At 41.3% G+C, this 12,269-nt stretch overlaps 1 protein-coding gene across 2 annotated transcripts in view; it reads right to left on the bottom strand.

Moving 5' to 3' along the window:
• Positions 1 to 12,269, bottom strand: part of CYP2J30 (cytochrome P450 family 2 subfamily J member 30) — a 31,870-nt gene that overhangs the window by 3,036 nt on the left and 16,565 nt on the right. Inside the window, exons 6-8 of one of the 2 annotated variants that reach the window (XM_002707809.7) lie at positions 4,195 to 4,336; positions 3,685 to 3,872; positions 880 to 1,018 (exon numbers count right to left, since the gene is read on the bottom strand). In XM_002707809.7, coding sequence (XP_002707855.2) covers positions 880 to 1,018; positions 3,685 to 3,872; positions 4,195 to 4,336 — 469 coding nt within the window. The remainder of the gene's footprint in view (positions 1 to 879; positions 1,019 to 3,684; positions 3,873 to 4,194; positions 4,337 to 12,269) is intronic. The other variant, XM_059885337.1, reaches the window with a different exon arrangement.

Raw genomic sequence — 12,269 nt, 5'->3', positions numbered from 1 at the left:
GATATAAGGACTTAGGAAACAATTTGAAATGATCTCAGCAGCATAACTAACTCTTTATTTGGTATACAAAAAAGAATTTTTCTTACTCATTTTACAATATTATGAGTAAAACACCCAACTGGCTGGCTGGCTGGGAAACAAGAGAGAAAGAGTTTTCTCTGCATTCTCATTCATATTTCAAGTTATGCATCATATAAATGTATCACCTAGATTTGTAAAGGGTGGTGGTTGTTCAGTCACTGAGTTGTGTCTGACTCTTTGTGACCCCACATACTGCACTACACCAGGCTTCCCTGTTTTTCACAATCTCTGGGAGTTTGCTCAAACTCATGTTCCCTGAGTCGGTGATGCTTATCTAACCATCTCATTTAAAAAGGCAAAACGACCTCTGCAGGAAGAACTTACAGAGTGGAATCTCATCTACTTAAGTCCATGGTACTTAGAATCACTTGTGATGCCCACAGTGCTAAGGAAGCAGCCTTCCCCATCCCTTTCTCAGCAATTAGCTTCACGTTTTTGTGAGTGGGAGGCCCTAAAAAGATCTCAGAACATTTAAAGCTCAATAAAGATGGTGAGTGTCCAATCTTCTTTGTGGGTAACAGGCAGAGGCTAAGCTCCTATCCCCCAAGTTTCTAGGGAGGGAACAACTTGAAGCTGAAATCTCCATCAGAGTCAAGCCAGGGCTTAGGAAGTAAGGGCATGAGTTTTGGTGATGCACAGCCTAGGGAACCTTGAGGTACAAACAGCTGCAAGAGTGACTCATGCTGGGTAGGGCTGTCTGGAGACATTCCAACTAAAGCAAAGCATCACAAGAAGAAGAGTAGGGAAGGGCAGAGAGAGGAACTCTGGGTCCCCATGCTCCTATTTCTTGTTACTCACCTATTGAAAAAGGCAGAAAGGATTCCCTTTTCTTAAACTGTCCATTCTCCAGAAAATGCTCTGGATTGAAGGTGTCAGGGGTGGCCCACTCTGTGGGGTCCCTGTGCAGTGCAGTCAGGTTAGTCATGACCATGGTGCCCTGGAGAAGACAGAAGTGACTCATGCAAGACAGGACACAACACATGTGTGCAGAGGCAGTCCCCCTGCTCACGCAGCCCAGGCTCCAGGGCTGACAGCACCCTGAACTCCCTCCGTCTCCCCAACTCACCACCTTCTGAAGCCAGCCCCTAGCACCATGCTCCTTGCCATGGGACAGCTTACAATGGTGCACTGAAATTGTCTGCTGGGAATTTTATCAGGGAAGTGTGGCTACTCAAGTGCAGAATGGATCCCTTCAGGGACTTGCCAGTGTAGAACTCGGGAAGGAAGGTGTGTGCATCAATAAGAGAATAATGTGACAGTGGGCAGGCAGTTCTGGACCAAAATCAACCCAGTTGCTCAGTGAGATGGCAGCTTCTCCAACATGAAAAATGTCTCATTCATCTAAGATTCTCCAACTCTCTTCCCGTCATTGTCTAGCACATTCCACAGAAGATTTAATGACAGAATCAGGTCACCTAGTGAAAGGAACCACTGTCCTTCCCAGTGCCCAGCAAGAAACCCAGGAGTCCTCCTTAGTGCCTCCCTTTCCCTCATTCTGCTTTCATCCCATCCTTCACCAGGCTGGCCACTTTTCCTTGAAATTCCTCTCGATTCTATCACCTCCATGTTATGTCCTCCACTTCCTGGTCCAAGTTACTACCTTGGTTGTCCACACTCCTACAGTAGGCCTAACTACAACTCTATATCCTCTCCCCGCTTCAAAGTGCTTCACACACGGAAAGCAGAGTTAGGTCTGGACATGATTTGGTTGTCACTGCTATCCATCCACTACATCTGGAACCTGATAGATACACTCCAGTATTTCCCAGCACTCTTATATTAAGGACACATCACCTGCCCTCTATCTGAGTCATGGTCCTTCTGCCTGCACTCCCACTATATCAAGCCTCTTTCAGTTTCTCAATCATACCACTTGTTCCCATAACTTTCTACATGGTGGCTTCCTGGCTTCCTCACTAGACCTGCTGGTGCCAGGGTCTTTGTCCCTGGCATGAGCCCTGGTCGCCCCCTCCCTCTGCAGGAGACCTTCCAATATTAGTAGGTAGGTCTGGTCCGGTCTCTTATGAGGTCACTGCTGTTTTCCCCTGAGTGCTAGTGTGCACATGATCCAAGAGTGGAGTTGATATTTCCTGTAGCCCTGTGGAATTCCTGCAATCAAAAGCTGCTGGCATTCAAAGCCAGATTCCTTCGGGCTCAGGACTTTCACTCTTGTGGGCAGAATTTCTGTATTGTAATCATTTTCCAGTTGCAAGTTCCCCACCCAGAGATTTGTTCTAGTCCTCACAGAATACTACATCAGAAAAAAAATCTTGTAGAACCAGTCTGTTGAGCTAGGATGGTTCTCTGGAGCTAACTGAATTGCTACGAATATGTGAAGATCACCCGTAATATCATTTAGACCTCAGAATTCACCCATAAAATGGTCAATCAATAAGAAAATAGTAAATGCAATCACTGCGGGAATAGCTGCTTTTTCTAGGGCTGCAGGGACCATGACCAAGACGAGCCCAAAGGGAGGTTCTTCCAGTTTTGCCTTGAGATCAACACCAGGTTCAATACACAAAGAGGGACTCAGATTGGATTGGATCCACAGAAATAGACCAAGGTGGCGAGAAAGCAAGGTACTGTATATGTGCAGTGTTCTGGTGAGATACTATGGGGCAGAGGAGAGCTGTTTGCTGAGATCCTTAGGAGTGATGGGCAGAGAGAGAGCAGAATTGCCTTTGTGAGGAGAGGGAATTTAACAGGGCCCTGCTGAGAACAATTGCAGGAACACTCTCTTGAAATCAAGCCAAATGAAGCAACTCCAGTGGGAGAACATGGTGTAGTACAAAAAAGATGAACCTGGGCATCAGAACACTTCTATTTCTTTAACCCAACTCATATGACTTTGTAGCCAAGGGATCTTAAATACAAGATCAATCAGCTCTGAGCCTTGATGCAAATTCGTAAAATGAAGATAAGAGAATGATTGAGAATTAAGACATTTTGAAAGAATCTATATAGTTCATAGTACATAACCACTCCTTAAAAAGCATTCATTAGTTCTCTCCTTTTGTGATATTTAATGTGCACAGGCTTGGATTGATTCTCTTGTGAGGTAGTCCCATCAACAGACTGTAAGTCAAGGCAATACCTGTGGGGATATTATGTTAGAAACACCAGTTTAATGTGATGGCCCAGGAGGTCTCAACTGTCCCTCACATTTTAACATTCTATAGCCCTAGGATTGTGAAGCAGAATTTTCCAAAAATAAATCTGGCAAGTCACTATCCTATCAGAAGCCCTCCCATGACAAAGAAAAGGACTTCATGGCAAAGGCTGACTGAGAATTGCTGCCTGCACATCATGCAGTAAAAAGAATGAGAAATCTCACAGCAGAGAGAATTCAGCCTTTGCCTGAACGTGCTTGACGTAGGAATTTCCATTCTCCTTCAGAACACCAATTACCATTGATCTGATAATGTTCTGAAGACCTCACATGAAGAGAGATATCCAGTATTAGGTCAGTAATTATATCTCTCTCTCCCCATTTAAGTGTTTCGCTAAGACAAGAAAACAGGTCGCTTTTCCAGGTGAGAATCCCACCATTTAAAATATGAGCTTGGAGATCTGAGGCTGTTGGTGTGAGTCCCTAATTACCTTGGGCAGGTGGTATCCAGCCAGGGTGGTGTCCACTGCCACCTCCCGGGGCACGTTCAGAGGGATGATGTTCCCCATTCGCAGCACCTCATGGATGACAGCGTTGGTGTAGGGCATGGACTCTCGAGCGGCCATGCTTGGCTGTTGTGATTGGCCAAGCACCCTGTCAATCTCAGCTTGGACTTTTTCTGAAAAAAGCAGAGGTGGTTCTATTATTCTGTTTTTCCATAACTCTCCTTGAGCCTGGTTAAGTTAAGGAATGAAATAACCAGCATCAAAATGGCTATCTTAGGCTCTCCAGACTAGCTTCTCAGGGAGGTATGAAAGTGGGAAGTGGGCCCTACTCTGAGACAAATTAGGTGGCAAACTCTTGCTCAACAACATTCCTGCTGGAAAGCTCTCTGAGCTTCAGATTCCTCTTATTAGTGAGAGTGAACCAACATTCCCTATAGATGAACTAATTTATGGAAGCATACTGGCCTGGCCCAGCCCATCCACTAATGAGCTCACCTTGGATTTCGGGGTTAAGGGCCATGAAGAGCAGCCCCCAGCGCAGGCTGGTTGAAGTCGTCTCTGTTCCAGCAAGGAAGAGGTCCAGGGTGTTGTAGATGAGGTTTTCTTCCTGGAAACTTGAAGTAGCATCACCCTTATGCTAAAAAATACAGCGATTATTGACTTATCCAGATGGTTCTTAGTTGCCACAACATAGGAGGCTTCATCCTAGTGAGAACATGGGAGGAGAGATTCCCCCAAGAGAAATGACTTTTCCTTTGACCATCTCAGCAGGCCAAGGCTTATTATTGCAGTATCATTAGCATACTCCTGCCCCAAGTGCTGGAATCTCTTGTCACCGTGGATGGGTGAAAATTGAGACATCCTCTTTACTTCTATATTTTGGGAGAATCTGTTATTTATTATTATAACAGTATATTATTATATTGGAAATATAATAATATTTGGGTTACAATATTAGCCACACCTTTTACTATGTATATGACTTGACCAAGTTACTAAACCTTTCAAACTACATTCAATACCCATCCCTCAACTGGCATTATGAACTATGTGAGATGGAAAGGTCATAGAAGAAATCCTCAACAAATGTTTGTACTGTTATCATAAAGAATAAAATGAATTTCTCTGCAGTACAACAATTTTCATAATTTCCCATCAACATCCTCCTTTTTAGGTTAAAATTCTCTGATTCCAGCGGCCATTCCTCATGGCACTTCAGCATCTTCACCACTTTGCTAGAGAAGCTTCAAAGTGTCAGTGTTCCTCTGTGTGTGGTCGCACACCTGCACACCTTATAACAAGTGAAATCGCCTCCTCTCAGGAGAAATCAATGCTTCTATTAACGGTATAATGATAAAGTGAAATAGGAGACAGAGAAAAATGCACAATTATTTCAACTGCAAGAGTTGAAAATGAGTCAAAAATTATGCCACTGTGGCAGTGATGAGTATTAGCCAGAGGGCTTACTATGTTAAAGGACATACAACCTATTTGGCCTTTCCCATGCATCTTACAAATAACATTTGAAAGTGCATGAAATAGGGAGGAGGAAGGAATCCTGGCCAAAGTCCTCCACTTGAGGCTAACCTTTGGCATCTGACTCATGTTCGCTTGTGCTCTGCACTGGGGAACTGGGAAAGAAGTAGTGGACTGGACATTGTATGGCTATTAAGAAAACAATGCTTCTTTTTCTTATCGGGTACAGGTCTTTCAGATATGGGCAGAGCATAGAGATTAGACTGAAAAGGCAGTATTTGGGCTTTCCAAAGACCTCAATTAAAGAAAGTAGGGGAAACTACTAGACCATCCAGGTATGACCTAAATCAAATACCTTATGATTATACAGTGGAAGTGACAAATAGATTCAAGGGATTAGATCTGATAGACAGAGTGCCTGAAGAACTATGGATGAGGTTCATGACATTGTATAGGCGGTAGTGATCAAGAAAAAGAAATGAAAAAAAGCAAAATGGTTGTCTGAGGAGGCTTTACAAATAGCTGAGAAAAGAAGAGAGGCTAAAAGCAAAGGAGAAAAGGAAAGATATACCCATCTGAATACCAAGTTACAAAGAACAGCAAGGAGAGATAAGAAACCCTTCCTAAGTGGTCAGTGCAAAGAAATAGAGGAAAACAATAGAATGGGAAAAACTAGAGATCTCTTCAAGAAAATTAAAGATACCATGGGAACATTTCATGTGAAGATGGGCACAATAAAGGACAGAAACAGTATGGACCTAACAGAAGCAGAAGATATTATGAAGAGGTGGCAAGAATACACACAAGAACTATACAAAAAAGATCTTAATGACCCATATAACCACAATGGTGTGATCACTCATGTAGAGCCAGACATCCTGGAATGTGAAATCAAGTGGGCCTTAGGAAGCATCACTATGAACAAAGCTACTAGAGGTGATGGAATTCCAGTCGAGCCATTTCAAATCCTAAAAGATGATGCTGTTAAAGCACTGCACTCAATATGTCAGCAAATTTGGAAAACTCAGCCATGGTCATAGGACTGGAAAAGGTCAGTTCTCATTCCGATCCCCAAGAAAGGCAATGCCAAAGAATGTCAAACTACTGCACAAGTGCACTCATCTCACACACTAGCAAAGTAATGCTCAAAATTCTCCAAGAGACTTCAACAGTACGTGAACCAAGAACTTCCAGATGTTCAAGGTGGATTTAGAAAAGACAGAGGAACCAGAGATCAAATTGCCAACTCTTTTGGATCATCAAAAGAGCAAGAGAGACCATTCACACTGACTGCTTCTCCTGAGCAGATCAGCAAGACCATGGGTGCTTGCAAGGAGCTCGATGCAGCACCGTCCCACCCCAAGCCAGGAGCCGGCAGGGGACATCTGCGTGCTCCAATCCATGGGCAAAATGCTTTGAAGAGCTCACCACACACACCTTTATGGTTCTCTTTAAAGAAGCCTCACAGAAGCTTGAGGAGGAGAATAAGATGGCAGAGGAGTAGGTGGACATGGAGTACATCTCTCTCCACAGATACACCAGGAATACACCTTCGAACAGAGATGTGCATGCAGAACACCAGCTGTGAGTGGACAGGAGTGCCTGACCAGCAGAAAAGAATATCCAGAACCATGCAAAACTCAGTAGGATGAAGGAATGAGGGGGAAAACTAGGAGTGGACCTGCCCTCAACCGGTGGGGGAACTGAAGCAGGGGTCCTATCCCCACATTGGGGCAATTGTATGAGTCAGAGGAGAAACATTTAAGGCTGAGAGTGAAACAGCTGATCTGTGGCAGCCTAAATGGAATGAAAACCAGACAGTCCTTGCTGCAGCCACACATACATTGGACAGGGACATAGGTTCCCTGGAAGGTGCAATGGCTGAGAGATGGAGTTTAGGGATTGTGGAGCAATCCCAGGGTGAGGGCTGCTGCTGGTTACAGAGAGACAGATCGAGGGGATGTGAACAAGAAGATTATGGTGGGAAATGCCTGTGGAGAAAACCTGGGCAGCCATGGAAGCAAAGCAATACTTCTGAGTCACGCAGTAGTGTCTGGAACATTCACCATAGCCTCTCTCTCCCCACACACCAGCATCGGTGTGAACAATAGAGAGGCTGGCCCATCAAACGCCTGATGCACTGAACTAGAGTAGGACCCCACCCAGGGTGCCTCTTTAAGTGCCTGATACACAGATCTACAGAGTAGGATGCCAGCCAGGTGGGCCCCTCTGTGTGCCTGACGTGCCCAACAACAGAAAACGACCCCAGGCAAGGGAGCCCTCTAAGTGCCTGAATGAGCAGAGCTACAGAGAAAGGCTGGCTAAAGAGGCCTTCTGATCACCAGCTACAAGAGGCTTGAAAAAAGACTCTGAGAGGGTCATAACTCCTGCGATGGAGGCAGTCCGTGTCCCCACACACTTGGTGCTGCCAGGGTCCCTGCAAGCCAAGAAGCTGCGCCACCTTCATGCTCAACTCTCACTGGGGCAGAGCTGCCACAGGCCAAAAAAAAAAAAAAAAGTCTTGCATCTATGCAAACAGGATCACTTCATTCGTGTCCAACTCTTTGTGACCCTGTAGACCCTGTGGCCTGCCAGGCTTCTCTGTTAGGGGGCTTCTCCAGGTAAGAATACTGGAACGTATTGGCCAATACTGGTTGCCATACTCTTCTAGAGCACTATATTTCCTGCTGCCCTAGCCGCCAACTCCTCTGAGTACCTGGTGCTGCCAGAACCCCTGTGACCCAAGCAGCTGGACCACCTCTGCACTTGACCTTCACAAGGGCAAACCCAAGTCCTCCAGGGCAGCCTCAGAAGCAAACCCCAATGAACGATGGATGACCCACATGCAGAAGTGGAAATAAAACCACAATTGAAACCCAGGGGCAGTGTGGCCAAGGAAGAAGACCCAAAATCTTCCCACCAGCTGTACAAGCTCCAGATTAAACCCACATGATCAACTAGGCAGTCTCTGTGCCTATGGAATATGTAAAAGGACACTGAGAGCTCGCACAAAAGAAAATGCACTGGTTCTATTAGCTGTGGACACTGGAGGGAAGAACACACAGGAATGGGACCAGATTAGAATCTGAGCTGCACCCACAGCAGGTCCAGAGATCAGCATAGTGTTGGAGGGCATCCTAGAGAAGTGAGGTGGACTGTGACTCCCAGAGAGGAAAAGGACTCTGACAGCAATGATTCAGGAAAAACATTTATTATTCTTGTGTTTTGATTTGTTCTGTAGATTCTTTTGGATTTTTTTTTCTTTTTTCCCCCCTTTCTGTTGTAGTTGTTGATTTTATTGGCACTATGAAATCTAATTAAGCTTTTGAGCTTTTTTTTTTTTCTCACATTTTTTATTGTTGTTATAAACCTCTGCCTCTATGTTGGGCTTTCACAGTTCTGTGGAGTTTTCCTTTTGTTTTTTTTTATTTTAATTTTTGACTTTTTAAACCTATTATTATTTTTCTATATTTATTCCTTTGTTTGCTTTTCCTACTGTTCTTTTCCCCTGCAGTTAATCTTTAATGTATATAAATCTTCTTTATCTACCTCTATTTAACTTTGCATATCTATTCTTTCTTTACTTTCTTTCCTTTCCTCTCAACATATTTGTTAGTTTTATTTTCATTGCTTTATTCCCCAATTGGCACCTTGCTTTTGTTTTGTTTTCCAGTTTGTGCTTTAGTTAGTTTTATTCTTAACTGGTAGATATAATTTTTGGTTTCCTTTGTTCGCCAGGTTAATCTATTCTACTTTATTTTTGTTGGACTGTTTTGATTTTGCTTATGGGTGTGTATATATATGTGTGTGTGTGTGTGTGTGTGTGTGTGTATTCAGTGACACTTTTTATTGTTGTTATAAACCTCTGCCTCTATATTGGGCTTTTGCAGTTCTGTGGAGTTTTCCTTTTTCTTTCTTTATTCTTCCTTTTTTTAATCTTCTTTTTTTTCTTTTCTTTTTTTATAATTTTAATTTTTAATTTTTTAAACCTACTATATATTTTTCTACATTTATTCCTTGGTTTGCCTTTCCTACTATTCTTCATTTTGCAGTTAATCATTAATGTATATAAATCTTCTGCATCCATGACTATTTAACTTTGCATATCTATTCTTTCTTTTCTTTCCTCTCAACATATTTGTTAGGTCTGCTTTCATTGCTTTATTTGCACCTTGATTTAGTTTTGTTTTCCAGTTTGTGCTTTAGTTAGTTTTGTTCTTAACTGATAAATACAATTTTTTATTTCCTTTGTTCACCTGGTCAATCTACTGTACTTTATTTTCATTGGACTGTTTTGACTTTACTTACGGGTATATATATGTGTGTGTATATTCTGTTATTTTGATTATTATTTACCTGATTTTGTAACGGCCATTTGTCGGGGGTTCATCTTTGGGTTCTTGGTTTGGGGTATTTGTTTTAATCTCACTTAATACCACAGCAAACCACTTGAGGAATCTTTGTTCATGACCAGAGATCAAGCCCTGAGCCTTTGGAATGAAAGCACTGACTCCACGACCCTAGTCTACCAGAGAACTAACCCCAGGGAGTATCAAATAGTGAGAACTCACACAAAGGAAGCCACTTGAATACAAAATATGGCATCACTCAACCACCAGTAGCACCCTGTGCAGGATGCTTCATCTAAACAAACAAAACAATACAAACCCAATCACCAGCACAGAGGATTACCACCTCACTCAGCCTTGCCCATCTGAGGAAAAACAAACAAACAAAAAACTCAGCACAAATCCCATCCTATACAAAGCTTACACTGGACCAACACTTAGGAGGGCAGAAACCAAAAAGAAGAAATAATTCAACCTTGAAGATTGAGAAAAGGAGACCTCAAACACAATAAGTTAAAAAAAAACAATAATGAAAAGGCAGAGAAGTACTATGCAAATGAAGGAACAGACTAGAAACACAGAGGTCCAAATAAATGAAGAGGAAATACGCAAACTACCTGAAAAAGAATTCAGAATAATGATAGTAAAGATGATCAAAAACCTTGAAAACAAAATGGAGAAAATGCAAGAATCAATTAACAAAGACCTAGAAGAATTAAAGAATAAGCCAAGACAGACAAACAACACAATTACTGAAATTAAAAATACTCTAGAAGGATTCAATATCAGAATATCTGAAGCAGAAGAATGAATCAGTGAGCTGGGAGACAAAATTGTGGAAATAACTTCTGAAGAACAGATAAAGTAAAAATAATGAAAAGAACTGAGGATAGTCTCAGAAACCTCTGAGACAATATCAAATGCCCCAAATTTGAATTATAGGGGTCCCAGAAGAAGAACAGAAAAAGAAAGGGTATGAGAAAATTTTTGAAGAGATTATAGTTGAAAATTTCCCCAACATGGAAGAGGAAATAGTCAAGTCCAAGAGGAACAAAGAGTCCCATTGATGATAAACCCAAGGAGAAACACACCATGACACATACTAATCAAACTAACAAAGACTAAACACAAAGAAATAATATTAAAAGCAGCAAGGGAAAAGCAACAAGTAACATACATGGGAAACCCCATTTGCTTAATAGCTGATCTTTCAGCAGAAACTGCAGGCCAGAAGGGAATGGCAGGATATATTTAAAGTACTGAAAAGGAAAAATCTACAACCAAGATTATTGTACTCATCAAGGATCTCATTCAAAGTTGATGGAGAGATAAAAGCTTTTCAGACAAGCAAAAGTTAAGAGAATTCAGTACCACCAAACCAGCTTTACAACAAATGTTAAAGGGACTTATATAGTCAAGAAATATAAGAGAAGAAAAAGATCTACAAAATCAAACCCCAAACAATTAAGAAAATGGCAATAGGAACACATATATCAATAATTACTTCAAATGTACATGGATTAAATACTCCAACCAAAAGACACAGACTGGCTGAATGGATGCAAAAATAAGACCCATATTTGCTGTCTACAAGAAACCCACTTCAGATCTAAAGACACATATAGGCTGAAAGTGATAGGATGGAAAAATATATTCCTTGCAAATGGGAAGTAAAAGAAAGCTGGAGCAGCAATCCTCATATAAGACAAAATAGACATTAAAATAAAGAATATTACAAGAGATAAGGAAGGACACTACATAATGATCAAGGGAACAATCAAGATGAAGAGATAACAATTGTAAATATCTATGCACCCAACATAAGAGCACCTCAGTACATAAGACTAACACTAACAGACATAAGGAGAAATTGAGAGTAACACAATAATAGTAGGAGACTTTAACACCCCACTCACACCAGTGGACAGATCATCAAAACAGAAAATTAATAAGGAAACACAAGTCTTAAGTGATACATTAGATAGATGGATGTCATTCATATCTTCAGGACATTCCATCCAAATGCAGAAGAATACACCTTCTCAGGTACACATGGAACATTGGCCAGGATAGACCACATCTTGGGTCACAAATCAAACCTCAGTGAATTTAAGAAATTGAAATCATACCAAGCATCTTCTTCGACCACAGTTCTATGAGACTAGATATCAATTACAAGAAAAAATGGTAAGAAACACAAACACTTGGAGATTAAATAATACATTTCTAAATAACCAACAGGTGACTGAAGAAATCAAAAGGGAAATAAAAAAATTTCTAGGAACAAATGGCAATGAAAACATGACAACTCAAAACCTATGGGATGCAGCGAAAGCAGTTCTAAGAGGGAAGTTTATAGAAATACAATCCTACCTCAGGAAACAAGAAAAACATCTAATAGACAACCTAACTTTACACCTAAAACAACTGGGAAAAGAAAAACAAAACAAAAAATCCAAAGATTAGCAGAAGGAAAGAAACCATAAAGATCCAAGCAGAAATAAATGAAAAAGAAATGAAAGAAACAATAGTAAAGATTAATAAAACTGAAAGCTTATTCTTTGAGAAGATAAACAAAATTGACAAACCTTTATCCAGACTCTTCAAGAAAAAAGAGAAGAATCAAATCAACAAAATTAGAAATGAAAAAGAAGAGGTTACAACAGACAATGCAGTAATACAAAGGATCATAAGAGACTATTATGAACAACTCTATGGCAATAAAATGGATAACCTGGAGGAAGT

This window comes from Bos taurus, chromosome 3 (assembly GCF_002263795.3).
Source record: "Bos taurus isolate L1 Dominette 01449 registration number 42190680 breed Hereford chromosome 3, ARS-UCD2.0, whole genome shotgun sequence".
Classification (NCBI taxonomy): domain Eukaryota; kingdom Metazoa; phylum Chordata; class Mammalia; order Artiodactyla; family Bovidae; genus Bos; species Bos taurus.
This window is presented reverse-complemented; position numbering and strand designations above follow the sequence as displayed.